The 16,300-nt window shown below is 46.6% G+C and overlaps 2 protein-coding genes across 7 annotated transcripts in view; both read right to left on the reverse strand.

Annotated features, from left to right (window-relative positions):
- The window catches only part of ARHGEF40 (Rho guanine nucleotide exchange factor 40), a 41,638-nt gene extending 40,078 nt beyond the window's left edge, over positions 1–1,560 (reverse strand). For all 4 annotated transcript variants that reach the window (XR_014557311.1, XR_014557312.1, XM_083708127.1 and 1 more), the window contains exon 1: positions 1,328–1,560. Coding sequence is in view for 2 of the 4 variants with exons in the window: in XM_083708127.1 (XP_083564253.1) it covers positions 1,328–1,330 (3 nt within the window). In the remaining 2 variants the exon portion in view is untranslated. The remainder of the gene's footprint in view (positions 1–1,327) is intronic.
- Positions 1,561–3,286: 1,726 nt separating this feature from the next.
- SULT2A1 (sulfotransferase family 2A member 1) lies at positions 3,287–13,818 on the reverse strand. 3 transcript variants are annotated; one of them, XM_083708408.1, is made up of 7 exons: positions 11,392–13,818; positions 10,063–10,198; positions 9,029–9,237; positions 8,278–8,404; positions 7,336–7,430; positions 5,817–5,997; positions 3,287–5,042 (listed from the first exon to the last, which is right to left on the reverse strand). In XM_083708408.1, the coding sequence occupies exons 2-7, from the start codon at positions 10,196–10,198 to the stop codon at positions 4,891–4,893; spliced, it is 900 nt and encodes a 299-aa protein (XP_083564534.1). In that variant the 5' UTR covers positions 11,392–13,818; the 3' UTR covers positions 3,287–4,890. The 3 variants fall into 3 exon arrangements, with proteins under 3 accessions (XP_083564534.1, XP_083564532.1, XP_083564533.1); XM_083708406.1 differs by having other exon boundaries at positions 10,063–10,201; positions 11,392–13,817; XM_083708407.1 differs by lacking the exon at positions 11,392–13,818 and having other exon boundaries at positions 10,063–11,187.
- Positions 13,819–16,300: the final 2,482 nt, after the last annotated feature.

Below are 16,300 nucleotides of genomic sequence, written 5' to 3' on the forward strand. Positions count from 1 at the left end.
GAGTTGCAATGGGAAAATGGCAAGCAAGGTTATAAGGCAGCAAACAAATGCCTAAAAAAGTATCAATCTAGCCATTTTTCCTTTGAAGAACCACCTACTGTGGTTTGGTGGCATGCATTCACAGATCATGTGCAGTTTGACGCTCACAATTCTTTGCATGTGTGAGCACACCAAAGATTGCTCTTTTACAACGGAACCAGGAACCAGGTCAACCTTTTCTGAGGTTTCTTTGGATCTATAAATGACAACCATGCAATAAAATACTAAAATATGTTCCCCTTTGCTGACCTCCCACACAGATCGTAGGACTTTGTTTAAATCCGGAAGAAAAGGTATCTTGCCACCACCTCCAGCTTGGAGCAACCAGCCTGAGCCCAGCTAGAACAAATGCCTGGTCCACACACGCACTGAGATCAGGTGTCTGCTTCAGAGCTAACTTTCAGCTAGCTATGCTGCTCTTAATCCCCGCTCCAAAATGTAAGGTTCCCCCACCCCACACCCAATAATATACTCTATCAATGCCGTTTTTGTCCAAAAACATTTGAGAGTGTTGTTAATGAGGGAGGGAGGCAGGATGGAAGAGTAGGCTAGAAAGCAGAATGAAGACACACAATTCTAAACGTTCTGGTTAGTGTAGATTCTAGTTCGAATTACAGATGCAGGAAACTCTCTGTTTGAGCATCTCTTGGAAAGAGAGACTGCTGCCAGGTGCTGAAAACCACACTCTTGTACTGCACAGCCAGAAATCAGTAACCACCACCACCACAGTACCGGGGTTCCCGACCCAGAAACACAAATCTTAGGCTGGGATCCCTCACATCAGCAGGCATGAAGCATTCAGGAGGGGAGGCGCGGTTGAGGAAGAGACACACCATCTCTTTTAACTACGGTACTCGGAATTAAAGAGCAGGCTTAGAAGTCCTGCGTGCGCACAGCGAGGTTGGCCAGTAGTATTTACTCCCGAGTAAACACGATTCGGCTGCAAGCCCCAGTTTACACCCCTGACAGTAACTCTTGCCCCACCCCCGCCTGCCCCCCCCCGCTCCAGTGCTGTGGGCTCCCTTCAGCGGCGAGCCACCCTGATCCCCATCACCCTCTCCCCCTCCAGTATCGCAATGCCCTCTCTGATGCCCAGCACCTCATTCCCGCAGTTAGTGCGCTTCCTTCAAGGGAGGGGGCGGTCAGGTTAGAATACCTTTCCCGACGTGGCCCACCTGCCCACTGCCCTTAGCAACCCCCCCCCACCTACCCCCGGAGGCCGAGTTACCTGCCCAGCCCAGCCCGGACCCCCACCCGCCGCCCCCCAGCAGAGCGCACAGCGGCTCACCATGGCGCAGACAGGCGGGCTCACCGACGGGACGGGCTCGCCTGATCTATTGCTGAGGCGGCTGCTTCTGTCGCTGCCGCCGCCGCCTCCGAACTCCGCGCTGCGCCCCCGCCCCCCGCCTTGGCCGGCTCTAGCCCAGCCTGGAGCCACCCCCTGGCAGAAATCCCGGCCCCCGACGCCACGGCTGCCTGCAGCTGCAGTCCCCGCCGGAGCCCGGCCAAGGGCACGTGGAGGCGCGACTGCGGCAGCGCCGAGTGAGCGGGGAGGGAAAGGGGAGGGGAGGCAGGCAGGCGAGGGGAGGGGAAGGGAGGGAGGGACGGAGGGGGACCAGGCTCGGCCGACGCCTCCGCTCTCCGCCTACGAGTGCCCTTGAGAGCCGAGCCACAAGTTCCCCCAGCCGGATGATCGCGCCTCGACTTGCAGCTCAAGGCAGCTCAGTCCCTCGAGCCCGCTTTGCAGCGGCGGGGCTCGGCCGGCGATGTCGGAACGTTTGCGAATCGAGAGGCGAGGCTGCTTCTGAGCGTGTGCAGAGCGCGCTTGTGTTTAACGCAGGGGAGGAGGAGGCGGCTCATTAGACCGCGAGGCTGCCCGGTAAAAGGGCTCGCACTCCCCGGGCAGATTCGGCGTTTAAGCCAAGGCTTTTCTTGCTCACACACACACACACACACACACGAGATCCTCTGGAGAAAAATGATTTAAGCAAATGATGCTGAGACAGTTTAAGAAATGCGAACTCGCAGGGTAGTGCTTGGACCACAGCGGAGACAGAGGGATCCTTAGTTTATGTGCTGTTGTCCCCCACGTAGCTACTGTTTTTAGAAGGCTGGGCGGGATCGTGATTTGTGGAAAATTGGGAGAAGTCACATGGACCTTATGGATTTCATTAAGAGCCTTCTCTCTCTCTCTCTCTCTCTCTCCCTTCCCAATTCAGGAACTGCTTGTTTGGCTTAACTTAAACCAGATGCTTAGCCATAAACAAGGGCGGGGAACCTGTGGCCCTCCAGATGTTGCTGGAGTCCAGTTCCCATCAGCCCAAGCCGGCATGGCCAGGTGACCCGAGTTATAGCCCAATAGATTCACTACCCTTGTCTTGGGACAATAGAAATGTCAGAGTCCAAGCAGGTTGCTATAGAAGAGAATGGCTATTGACCGCATGCAGAGTGCCACAGCCAGCACGCACACTTTGGGACATCCAGGGGTGCAATTCCCAGGCAGAGTTTAGCCCCAGCACCTCTCCGGTTCAGAAATGAAATGTTGTCTTTGGGCTATGAGCTTCAAACCACGAAAACTGAATCATTTTGATGGAGGCCTACAGGCATAAGGACGGGTCCTTATGTACCCAACAACATAGCATTAATTAATCCAAGGAAACTACTATCTACTAGTTCCACATTCAAAATTCTCTCTCTCACCAATAATATCTAAAGAACCGTTCTGGTTCTAAAGAACAGTCCACGAAAACCTACTAACGAGCCAGATGCCGCTATAAAGCTCTTGAGTATGGCAGGAAGGCAGTCCTCAGCATGTGGCACTCGGATTAATGTGAATACACCTATTAGAATGGATTGGAAATTGTGTGTGTGTGTTTGTGTGCAAGGGAAGAAGAAGAAGAAGAGTTTGGATTTGATATCCCGCCTTTCACTCCCTTTAAGGAGTCTCAAAGCGGCTAACATTCTCCTTTCCCTTCCTCCCCCACAACAAACACTCTGTGAGGTGAGTGGGGCTGAGAGACTTCAAAGAAGTGTGACTGGCCCAAGGTCACCCAGCAGCTGCATGTGGAGGAGCGGAGACGCGAACCCGGTTACCCAGGATTACGAGACTACCGCTCTTAATCACTACACCACACTGGCTACCAGTGTACACCACACTACACCACACCGCTCTTAACCACTACACCACACAGGGAGGGGGTGGGGTTCTTCTCCTGCACCAATTTTATACTTTTGAGCCATGCCACTTATGAGTATACCATACGGTTTCCTTGCCAGTGCGTAACCGCAACCAACCCTCATACCTTTGGGATGTGAGATTCCAAGAATGTGAGTTCCAAGCGGGTTTTTGTATCGCCCCCGCCACTCCCCAGTTTATAGGAGCTGGGCCACACACAAACGCACGCATAACAGACTGACATTGTATCAGCAGTATTTCATATGCCAGCTAGGGGGAGGGGCTACTTTCTTCTAGGTTTCCCTTTCAGAACAAGTTTAAATTCCAGGAAAAACTTTAAACACACACACACACACACACTTTCCAGGCTTTTCGACTGAGCAGAGCTAATAAGCCTGAAAGCAAAGGAGGACAAGGCAGGATGGAGATGCCTATACTCAGAAAAGCTGGCAATAGAGAAGGAGTGGGAGTCAAGTGACTTAACTTTGATCAGGTTTCAGATTTGCAGCCAAAAAGAACAAATAAATTTAATCCGTTTTTATTTATTTATTTATTTATTAAAACTGTTTAGTTAGGAAAGGCATCTGACTAGCTCAAATCAAAATGCTGCCCCCCAGCCACATGCTTTTGCAGGCCTCTCTGCCTTTGCCACCTATCCTTCCCTCAAGTTTATTTTATGGGGTTCGGAAGCCCTTTCCCACAAACGTTCTAGAATAATAACTTTCTGAAATCCACACTGTTGATTCTAAAATATTATCTCTGTTGTGGTTGTCTGTAAAACTGTTGGTGTTTGTTATAATTATTATTATCAGTGCTTTTTTCTGTGGGGACGCTGGGGGACACATACCCCTAAACATTTTGAGAATTTTGTACTTTTGTCCATTTACTGCATTTATTTTTTCCCTATTTGAACTATAAAATGGTGGTTTTCTTGAGTCAAAATGAGAGTACAGTGGTACCTCAGGTTAAGTACTTAATTCGTTCCGGAGGTCCGTTCTTAACCTGAAATTGTTATTAACCTGAAGCACCACTTTAGCTAATGGGGCCTCCTGCTGCCGCCGCACCACCGGAGCACAATTTCTGTTCTCATCCTGAAGCAAAGTTCTTAACCTGAAGCACTGTTTCTCGGTTAGCAGAGTCTGTAACCTGAAGCATATGTAACCTGAAGCGTATGTAACCTGAGGTACCACTGTACCCCTAAACATTTTTTAGAAAAAAAGCACTGATTATTATTATTTTAAAAATTGCCTTTCTTTTGCTATTTACCATCTTGAGATTAAGAGTGTGTTGCATCGCTATATTCAGTTTCTGTTCGTTGCTTGCCTTAATAATATTTCTTTTGAAAAAGAAACATGATTAGATCCCCGTTTTCTTCTGTGCAACTTAAGGCAGCCTCTGTCAGTTCCCCCCTGCTAATTCCAATGCAGCCCAGCTTCAGCCAGATGACTGCAGTAGATGCCTTCACATGATACATCATGTGCCACTCTGTGTCCTGAAGCATAACATGTGTTCACATCCAGCACCCTGAAGCATGTGAAATTATAAAAAAATGTTATGAATTGCTCTGAGCTCATACATTTTCCCCTACAAAAAAGTGCCTGTACTTTAGAGTTTAGGATTAAGGAAGGGCTTTCTTGGTAACAGATAGACAAGCTTAGGCTGCGGCATCTTTCAGTTCAGAAATTAAGGCCTTTTCCCAAGTGGTTCTCTTGCCTAGTGTATTCACAAGGGAATATTCCTTTCAGGCCCTCCATCTTCTCCTGGTAAACCTTGTCAAAGTATTCAGACTGTGCCACCGTGAAGTGAGTTTTCCAGTCTCCACAGATGCCTAGAAAATGAGGACACGGGCAACAATTAAATTCAAACTACCTTTGATTAAACTTCTCTGGAGCTGAACTTCCCAGCACTTTGCAAGTCAGCTCCTCTGCCCGCCAGAGAAAATAAGCATTGTAAAAGCCAGTGCTACTAGATCAAAGGGTGCCTGTAATTGCCAATGAATTTGTGCAGGACAGCAAAGGGAAAAGTGACCGGTGCAAAGGAAGAGTCAGGAGGTCAGAGGTCAAAGTAGAAGCCTTCAGATCTCTCTCTCTCCCATGGACCTGGTGTGCCAGAAGACTTATTTAGACTCTCTGTTATGACCAGCCAGCCAAGATCTTCTCAAGTTGCTTAACTTCCCCCTTCTATTTTGTCACTGCCTGCCTCTTAGGCAATGGCGAAGATACTAGATTGCTCTCTCCCACTCCATTAACAACCTAATGCTCTACTGTTGCACTAATGCATGCTAATTATCGCCTGGTTTTTAATTTAGGGCTATGGGCCTCAGCACTGATTAATATAAATGGTTTTTGGGTGGCGTGTCTCTGGTCTTGCTGACATGGAGAGGATTCTGCTGTGTCACCACACACACATCCCACTCCTGTCCTCACTCCATCTTCGCCCCAGCCATATTTGATTGTGCAAGGTCCCTGGTGGTGCCACCCAAATTCTCTCACCTTTGTTGGCACTGTGGCTGGATTGTTCCTTTATCCGTGATCTGTCTGCCGTGTCCCTTTTTCCCCATCTCCTATGAAACTACGGAAAAAGCTACTGGAGCTAGCCTCACCCTTCCTCAGGAAGGTCCCTTTCTCTTGGTCCATAAATTCCTTGGGAAGCATTGTTGAGTTGCACATGTCGTTTCTCCTCATGGCTTCGAAGGAAGTGTTCTCCACCACTGATGTAATCGCTGCCTCATCGAGCTCTTTCCCTAGGAAATGGCAGAGGCGTTCCACAATACCAAACAGGTCCTGAACAGATACAGAGGGGACTAGTGTTCTAGGCAGCAGAAAAAGTAAGACCTATGTTCTTTGATACCTAACTTCAGTCTTAAGGTTTTGTATCCTGAAGTGTGTGTTTTAATGAAATTTGAGATGCTCATGATGATGAATTGTGCACTCATCCTGCATCATGTCAGAAAACTGCAGAATATACAAAGCCCTATTTATCCTGAGCACAGCCAGAGAATCAGTTTCCCAGTTAACCCCAAGTCCCTCTGTTATCATTCCCTGGGTTCTAATTTTTGCACAAAACTTGAGACGTAATCACAGCCAAGACAAAAGACTAGAGACAGCTTCTAGAGGTTTCACCATATATTAATAATGGTGTCTGCCTGTTTATGGTACTGCAATATCCAATGCAACAACCCCGGGGGAAATGAGTAGGAGGTAGCGCTTTAAATAAAGAACAACATGATCCTATACATGTCTACTCCGGGGACTTGCTCCAAGGAAAGTGTGTCCATGACTGCAGCTCAAGTGATGTTTAAGATGCAGTTTAAGAACTGATAACAATGGAAAAGGAATACAGGTTGTGACTCGTGGGATGAATGAAATAAAAATGGGAGGCGGCATAGGGCAACTGGAAGAGCACATGCTTTGCTCAGGATAGGTCCCTAGCATCACTAGGTTGGGCTGGGAAAGGCTCTTGAATGAAACCTGTGAGACAGTTCAGTAGTCTGAGCTAGATGGAGCAATGATCTGGCTTGATGTATGGGAGGTTCCTGTGTAAATTGTCTTTCCCCTCCATCACCTAGCAGACATTTTTGAATTCTGGGTTGCATCCAACACCTAGGGTTGCCATACATCCAGAATTTCCCGGACATAGTCAGGATTTGGCTGTCTGAAACAGTGTCCAGACACATTGGAACCCATGTTGGAAGTGTAGATTTTGGCCAATTTCCTTAAAAATAGCTCAAAAACTACTTTTGTGTCTGACGGCCAACCCTACCAGCATGGCCATTCTGCTTGGTCTATAAACTTCCATTTGGACAGTGGAATCTACCCCTCCTCTCTCTTGCAGCCCCCTGCTCCCCATTGCAACTTCAAAATCTGCTCTATTAAGTTGGGGGACCGTCTGGAACAGATTGGGGGTGAGGTACAAGGAGAATAACAGGAAGTCCTGCTGTGCGGGTGGAACTACACGTGTGTAGCATTGAATTCAACCCTGATTTTCGCTTTGCTAAAACATTGTCTCATTTGTCTTACCAATGAAGAACACATGGAATAGGTTTGCATTCATTTTTCTACCAATGGGGAGGATGCTTTACAGAAACCTTGGAAAAGGCCCTATCTGCCCCATGCTCTCACCTGCTTCAGCTCCTCATAGGTGATGAAAAGGAGGTTGCTTTTGCCTTTCAGCTTCATCCAACCTGTGACGTGGTCAAACCATGATCCAAAAGGTACTGCACCAAGGAATACACGGAGATAGAGACATGAGCAATGGGTGGTGGAAATACTTTTTACAGAAACCCTTTTTTTTTTTTTTACAAGGAAGGGATGTAACTCGCTGGTAGAGCATCTGCTTTGCAGGCAGAAGGTGCCAGGTTCAATCTTTGGCATCTTCAGGTAGACCTGGGAATTTCCCTTCCCTGAAACCCTGGAGAGCCACTGCCAGTCATTGTAGACTAGTACTGGGCTAAGCAGACCAATGGTCTGACTCAGAATAAGGAAGCTTCCTATGTTCTCTCCATGACTAAAAATAATGCACAGAAGGGGGAATGGGACGAAGCCCGCTGGTCTGGCCCCAATGTCACTGCACCTTGCTGGTCCTGACCCTGACTGCCATACATGCATCCAAGCGTCCGAAAAGGCACATCTCTGCACATACAGATAGATTTATGCAGGTAAGCAGCCACACAACAGGAACCCCTATGAGGGTCACGCCATACATGGAGCCACAATTCCCAGCACCCTTAACAAATAACGATTTCTTTGATTTGATTCCTTGGGGGAAGGCATGACTGTTAATGCAAAAGTGCTTTAAATATGTGGTGTGGGTGTCCAACAATATCTGGAGGGCCATAGGCATAAGGAGTTTCCCTTGTGACTGCCACAGCTCAAAACCTATAGATAAACCATGCCCTATAAATTTGTCTCAGCTGTTATTTCGAAAGCCACCTGAGCGAGTGGATCCTCATTGCATCTTGTGGCAATGAACTGCTGGGCGCGTGAACTGGATTTCCACCAAGGACACCCAAATGTCCCAGCCTCTTCTTCCTCCTCCAGCCACCCACCCTCAATCCAACTCACCATCCCCACTCAGGAAACTCTCCAGGAAGTGGTTGAAGGATTCGGGGTTCTCAAAGGGAACACACATCTTGGAGAAATGATAGTAAGAAACAAGTACATCCCTGGGGTCCCTCAATGTGTACACCACCTAAGGGAGAAACTTTTGTTAATTGGTGGGGGTGGGGCGTTATCAGTGGGTGAACACTGTCTTAGGGTGACTACAAGGAAACCACCTGAGCATTATGTTGTAAAATTTGGAACTTTGCATGATCCAAGGCTGAACCTCTGCGGTGAAAAATGGCTTTTGCCATTCAGAGTGATAACAGTGAGATGCCAAGGGCAGGTACAGATGAAACCTGGAATATGGTTCACTGGTGAATATGGCAACACCAACACTGATCACTTTAACTCAACTATACTATGTAGTTATAATTTTGGTTTTTGAGTCCTTGCAATGAAAATAGCTTAAGGTACTTGAAGCAAAAAAAAAGTCTGGCCTGGAATTATAACCACAACTTTAATGACAAAATTTCCCCCCACCTCTGTAAATAAGCTGCACACCCAACATGGAGCCCATTCATGCTGAATGGGCTAGGCCCACAGTACTACAAAATGGTTTGTTTTTCTCCTTCACTCCTGGATCAAATGAAATGTTATTTTCCATTTTCAAAGATGTCCTTCCCTTCACGCACAAGCAATCACCATGGCAGTGCCCCTAGGCTCTTTCTGGAATCCAGGCAATTCCATATTCAGCTCCTCACCATTTACTCACCTTAGCTTTGGAGCTGAAGAAGGCTTTGGGGAAGATATGAATGGGGAGGTGACAGGTGAGCAGCCGTGGAGGTGGGAGGAGATGCGCTGCCTCCAGGCCTAGCTGGGTGGTGAACCAGGGGGCACGACAGGAATTAAGCACAGATTGATTCCAGTTTGGATTACCTCCATTGAGGATCAAGCTGAGGATCTCAATCATCCACACTGTTCCTTGATCAAGGAAAGAAAGAAAGAAATCCACAAGTTTAATGAGGGTTGTTATTTTGTCGGTACCCACAAATTCATTTTACTTTAAGCCAAGCACACCATCATTTTCTAACAGTGGCTGGCCCAAAACCATTTGCAAAGCAATCCACCACAATTCCTACATCTAAATCTGGTTCAAAATTTGGGAGTGGGAGTGGTGAAGAAGAAAACAAGGCTTTGAATTTGATTTCAAAATATGCAGTGCAAACCTTCCTGTACATGCCAACTCATAAGTGCATCCCTTTGAGTTCAATGGGGTTTACTCTCAGGAAAGTGGATAGAGGATTACATCCTTAATAACATTTCCCAAACATTCAAATTCAAGCAACATTTGAATCTGAATCAATTCTGAATCAAGCAAATTTGATTTTGGATTTTGAGCAATCCCATGTTTCTTTTTTGAAATTCGGTGTTTAAGGCTACTATTACAGAATTTAAAACCTTAAGTCTTTTTAAAGAATGTTAAGGCCATCATCTTAATTATCCAGTTTCCAAATTCAGTTATGTGTGTCCTTTAATCCCCCCCCAAAAAAACTAAACAACTACAAATGTTTCCAGGGGTGGGAAGCAAATTACAGAAGCACGTAAAAACAGCTACATTTTTTGCAAGTGCATGAGAAAAGAAGGCATTGTAATAATTTGTTTAGGACAAAGCTGGCCTGAATTCATAGTAGGTCCAAACATAATGGGCAGGGCTGTTCATTCTGTGATTCTATACAAATGCAGAATGTCTTTCCGTTTTGAAATCCCGTTCCCCACCCGATTCCTGAGCAGGAATCCCACTCCTACCAGACTTGGGGTAAGTCACGTTGAAGATGTCGTCATCTCGCACTTCAAACTCATTCTCAGCAAAGCAAAGGTTCTCCACAGAGTTATATCCAGGGGGGAACTTTATCCCCTTATAATGGACATACTGGACAGCCATCTCCTATGGAGCAAAAAAAGAGAGTTCAACATGGGGACAAAGCATCAGTGAAACTGTGGATTCTTGATGCAGATGGGTGGGTCTACTGTAGAGTGTGTTCAGGTGTCAGGATCCAATCACACAATGGTTTTGAATGGAGGTTTGCCATCACTGTGCCCTGGCCAATGGAGGGAACTGCAGGAAGGCCAGCCAAAGAAGTCTCCTTGCTCCACTAAGCTGTGGCCAGTCATGAAAGCCCTTGAGCCAAGCTAGGTGCACCTCAATGAGGAGAGCTTTCCATAGATGTGGAGCTGCCATTGAACAAGCTCTTCATAGGCCCCAGCACTACATACGTCTTTCCTGTGTGGGGCAACCAGCAAACCTCATCCATAGATCCATATTCGAAGAAGACATTCTCTTCTATCTTTGGGCCCCACACTGTCCAGGACTGTAACCGTAAGCACCTTGAATTGGGACTAGAAAACAACTGGTAACCAGGGAAGCTGCTTTAAAATGGAATTTATACCCAGCCTGTCACTCCCATAAGCATCCTGACTGTGGCACTAGTTGCAATTCTTGAACCAACTTGAAGGACAGATCATAGTAGTCAAACTTGGAGGTTACAAGGGCATGGCTACCTTTGCTGCACCAGCTAAAGCCAGGCATTAGTATTCCTAGCTGCTGCACAACGATAGTTCAGTGAAGTGATCATCGTGATTTGGGGAGCAACTCAAATTATGCACCTCCTTTTTCTATGTTTTTGCAGGTGTTGGTGTTTTCTGTTAGCAACAACAATATTGTCTCACACTGTTCCTTTCTCTCTCCAAAAGTAAAAATGAAAAAGAAAAAAGGTCTGGTTGTTGTTGTTTTAATAAGAGGTGACAATCAGGAAGCAGGCCTGGAATATTCCTGAATGAGCCAGATGGCTCTTTGCCCCTCATATCTGGGAATGTGAACTAGGGCCTATGTGGAACCAGGAACCAGACTACTGAACCCTTGTGTGGGCCCTGCTTTAATGCTGTTTCTATGTACTGTGAAGTACTGATACACAAGCCCTCTTTGCCCCACGGCATGTAGAAACTGTAAGGGTCATGGGCGAACCAGCCAATGTCCAACAGGAGGTGGAGCATAGCAACCTTCTTGAGATGGTAAGCTTGATGTCGCATTTGCAGGAACACACACAAACACACTTTCCTCTAAATCTGTTTACTCACCTGTGTAATAATATGGCTTCCTTGGATGTGTGGGGAGCAGGAGAAGTTCCAGGAGACCGCAGCAAAATTGCAGGGATGGGTGGGATAACGTGGTAACGTCTACTGCCAAAGAGTAGCGGGCAGCTAAATCTCCCACCTGCTTACCCCAAGCTCAGCCTGCCTCCTTCTTCTTCAGAAGGTCTTTATTAATCTTCTCATGTGCCTCAGCAGCAGCAGCAGCGACCCAAAGGCAAATCATTAACAGAATGTCCCGCACAGTCTATACAGCCCTCGCTGACCCTGGCTTTAAACAAAAAAGAAATGTGCATGGGTGGAAATAATGTGAATCAGATGTTGTGAGTCTCATTCATAAGCAGGCCTTGTTGCTGTGAGCGTTGCTTTGTCCCACTCGCTGCGGCTGGAATGCTTGTTGTTGTTAACTCCATCACCTGACACCCCCTCCTCAGCCTTTCCTTGTCCACTTGAATTCAAAAGATGAAGGTTTTTGCATCGTCCTAAAGTATTTCCCCCCCTGCTTTTGCTACGAACCGAGTTGCTAATTCAATGGATAAGCTTATCCCATCTCCGTCGATGGAGCAAAAAATCAGAAAGAAACACAAAGCATGCTTATTTGCATGAAAGTACTGGTGGCTGAGGCCCATTGGGACTGCTGGAGCAGAAGGCAGGCAGACCCACAGGTGGTGGAGGGGGCTAAGGAGCAGGAAGCTGATAGGCACCGCTACCCCCCGGACTGGTTGCAAGATGACAGGCAAGCTGGTGGTTGGTTGAGGGCACACTGAGCTTGGTGAAGCAGTGCCTCATTCATTGTAATTGACCACTCACCACTGGCTTAGAATCTGCTTAAATATGACGCCCCCCAGAGCCCTTAACCTTTATGGTTGTGGATGTTTTATCCACAAGCAAAGCTGGCATGAGGGGGCGGAGAGGGGGAGAGACCACAGTTGGCAGTTTGGAAGATGCAAGCTCAACCCGGCATCGTTGGGCAGCAGCCAGGCCTCAACATCCTTGCAGTTCCCACCTGCCCGGAACCCTGCTTGCTTTTTTAAAAAAGATTCAGCCTGGTGCTCTGAGCAGCTAATTCCAGCCGACATTTTAATTCACCACAATGTCTCTGATATAGCATCACTCTCTCTGGGTCCAGAAACAGCAGCTAGATCCAGCTGCTTGGGTACTGCATGTGCATACATGGATGGCTCAGTTGGTAGAGCATGGGACTCTTCAGCTCAGGGCCATGGGTTCAAGAGCTTCAAGTTTCTAGCTGGAACTGAAACTGTATATTTGGGAGCTCACCAGACCCTCTTTTCAGACCCCTCTGTGCTTCAGGTATGCCTCTTTGCTTCCATTTACTTCTACATTTATCAATGAATACTGCAGACATCTTAAATCCCCAAGGAATGTTTCATTCAAAAAGCAGCGGGGGGGACGGGGACCCAGAGGCAGTACCCCAGCACTCCTCAGCCCTCAGGAAAGTGCAGAGTGCAGAATAACACATTACATCTCTGAAGGTTAGAATCTTCTATCTTATTTTCTCAGTGTATTTATGACATATATGTATCCTTATTCTTCCTCAGCCAAGTTGAAATATCCACTTTGGTAATGAATTGCCAGACTGAATAATGACTGTGATTATGCAAGAGGCAGCCTTGATAGTAGGTTCCCATCCGATAGAATATGTATTTTAAGAAAGTAGATATTTTCAGCTTGGCTGTGAAATGCTTTGCCCTTGGGAGTTAGTTACTGCGTGAATTACAGAGGAGAGAGAGAGACAGAGAGGGAGAGAGAGAGAAACGTTGTTACATGTTCTAAAGGGGTTTCCCTTGATGATGTAATTTTTTCTTTTCCCCATCAACTCTTAACAGGCTACATGTTTGTGTGTAAAGTGGGATCTTGATGAGGAAGAAAATGGTTTGAAATGTCAGTGAGCCAACTTCCCAAAGGAAAGACGTTGTGTTTTATAAATTGGATGGTTGACACGCTTTGCGGTAGAATCCTAGACCAATGCATGAAGTCCCATTGAATTCAATGGGCCGTATTTTACGCTGGTGGGTATAGGAACATGGCCTTACAGTTCAAGTACTTGAAAGTAAAACCTTTTATGCACAACAGGACTTCCTGCCCAGCGAGTGACTACAGAATTGCAGTCTTAAGGCCCTTGATAGACACCATTACATTTGAAAAGTATCATGTTTGGAATAAATAGACAGTATTTTTATATTGTTTCTCTGACTCCTTATCATATCTCTCCCCCGCCCGCCCTGTCCAATTTTGTCATGTTTTGGCACATGTTGTTTTGATACTATTTTATTATTGTTGATGTTAATTCATTATAGAATTGTAGAGTTGGAAGGGACCGCAAGGATCAAGCCCAGCCTGCTGCAGTATAGGAAATTTTCTGCTCAACGGGGGACTCAAACCCTTGACCTTGAGACCGAGTCTCATGCTTTACCGAGTTACGGTAATTTGAAATATATATACCTAAGCATTTTTGTGATGTATATAAAGTATGCTTTACATATCTGAATTGCCAGGTTTTATAGGACTGTGTCCAGAATAGGTGGTACCAGCTAGCTTCCATGAGATGGGCTTTGTTTACAACACTTTTTACATGTCACATAAATGGGGGCTAGCCTAGGGGTGCTGTTTCTGATTTTTATGCCTCATGAGAATAGCCATTTTGTCAGTATAGGCCAGTATGTGTATGTGTGAATAAGATACTTTTGACGTTCAGGCTGTGTTGTTGCTTATGTAGTCAAAAGAGCACTATACACTCAGAAAAGTTAACTAAGGTTGACCTACGTCCGGAATTTCCCAGACATATCCAGAATACTGCAGTCAAAAGCAGTGTCTGGGCATAAAATCTGCAAGTATGGCAATCCATATCAGCAGTATCATCTTTGCCAATTTCCCTTAAAAATAGCCGTGGGGGGGTGTACCTTTTTTTTTGTTTGTGTGTGTGGGAAAAAACCTCAACAACTTTGGGCAAAACTGAAAAAAGCTCAACATTGCCAAAAAACAGCAACTTTTGTGTCCCAATTTTCACTTTCTGAAATATGACAACCTCAAGTTAATGGCAGAATGTTTGCAGAAGTACAGAAAAGTTTCAAAACCTTTCTCCCCATCAACAAAAAAAGAGGGGGTGTGCAATGAAGACTTTGTGCACTGTGGCCAAAAAAATGTTCCCCGTTGTGAGGGGTGTGTGTGAAAAATGAGGGAGAATAGAATATTCTCAACAGAAACACTCAACCTTGCAACTTTTTTCTTACTCACAAAAATCATAAAAGTATATAATTGGGGAAAGATCCACAATAGTTTCCCAGATTATGGATGGTCTCCACCTTTTCTGAGGTAACTTTCAACCATAACACCTGTTTGCACCAAGGCAGGACCCTTCCCTTCCTTGCTTCTCTGCACAGGTGTCCTCTGTTACCTCTGGACTCCCATCCCGTTTTTTAGTTGGGGGTGAAATCTGAATTTGGCAAAGGGAGCCCAGTCTCTTACTCCTCAATGCCCTCTAGTGGAAGAGCCCTGAACATGCAGGATCTGTGCTGATCTGTAGAGCTTAAATAGCTTGGAAAGTCAAAGTCAGAGATCAATTTGTTTCCACAAGAATGACCGGCCTATTTTGATTGTATGGTTTAAATTTGGTTTTAACAGGTAATTCCAAATGTATCCAAGAGGAAAGTATTTAAGCCTCGGTCAATTCTATCTCTCCACAACTGATGAGGTGTCTCCAGGGCACATTAATAATAATAATAATAATAATAATAATAATAATAATAATAATTTATTATTTGTACCCCGCCCATCTGGCTGGGTTTCCCCAGCCACTCTGGGCGGCTTCCAACAGAGATAAAAAATACACTAAAATGTCACATATTAAAAACTTCCCTGAACAGGGCTGCCTTCAGATGTCTTCTGAATGTCAGGTAGTTGTTTATCGCTTTGACATCTGATGGGAGGGCATTCCACAGGGCGGGCGCCACTACCGAGAAGGCCCTCTGCCTGGTTCCCTGTAACTTGGCCTCTCGCAGTGAGGGAACTGCCAGAAGGCCTTCGGAGCTGGACCTCAGTGTCCGGGCAGAACGATGGGGGAGGAGACGCTCCTTCAGATATACTGGACCGAGGCCATTTAGGGCTTTAAAGGTCAGCACCAACACTTTGAATTGTGCTCGGAAACGTACTGGGAGCCAATGTAGGTCTTTCAAGACCGGTGTTATATGGTCTCGGCGGCCGCTCCCAGTCACCAGTCTAGCTGCCGCATTCTGGATTAGCTGTAGTTTCCGGGTCACCTTCAAAGGTAGCCCCACGTAGAGCGCATTGCAGTAGTCCAAGCGGGAGATAACCAGAGCATGTACCACTCTGGCGAGACAGTCTGCAGGCAGATAGGGTCTCAGCCTACGTACCAGATGGAGCTGGTAAACAGCTGCCCTGGATACAGATTTGACCTGTGCCTCCATGGACAGCTGTGAGTCCAAAATGACTCCCAGGCTGCGCACCTGGTCCTTCAGGGGCACAGTTACCCCATTCAGGACCAGGGAATCCTCCACACCTGCCCGCCTCCTGTCCCCCAAAAACAGTACTTCTGTCTTGTCAGGATTCAACCTCAATCTGTTAGCCGCCATCTATCCTCCAACCGCTTCCAGACACTCACACAGGACCTTCACCGCCTTCACTGGTTCTGATTTAAAAGAGAGGTAGAGCTGGGTATCATCTGCATACTGATGAACACCCAGCCCAAACCTCCTGATGATCTCTCCCAGTGGCTGCATGTAAATGTTGAAAAGCATGGGGGAGAGGACAGAACCCTGGGGCACCCCACAAGTGAGAGCCCAGGGGTCTGAACACTCATCCCCCACCACCACTTTCTGAACACGGCCCAGGAGGAAGGAGCGGAACCACTGTATGACAG

This window comes from Podarcis gaigeae (assembly GCF_964106915.1).
Source record: "Podarcis gaigeae genome assembly, chromosome: 13".
Classification (NCBI taxonomy): Eukaryota; Metazoa; Chordata; class Lepidosauria; order Squamata; family Lacertidae; genus Podarcis; species Podarcis gaigeae.

Bases quoted from the DNA above. Each gene is read 5' to 3' on its own strand.
- SULT2A1 (XM_083708408.1), bottom strand. From the start codon at position 10,198: ATGGCTGTCCAGTATGTCCATTATAAGGGGATAAAGTTCCCCCCTGGA. The intron at 7,431-8,277 runs GTGAGTTGGATT...TCCTTGGTGCAG, and splicing joins GAGTTTCCTGAGTGGGGATG to TACCTTTTGGATCATGGTTT. The intron at 5,998-7,335 runs GTGAGAGCATGG...GTATCTGTTCAG, and splicing joins CCTATGAGGAGCTGAAGCAG to GACCTGTTTGGTATTGTGGA.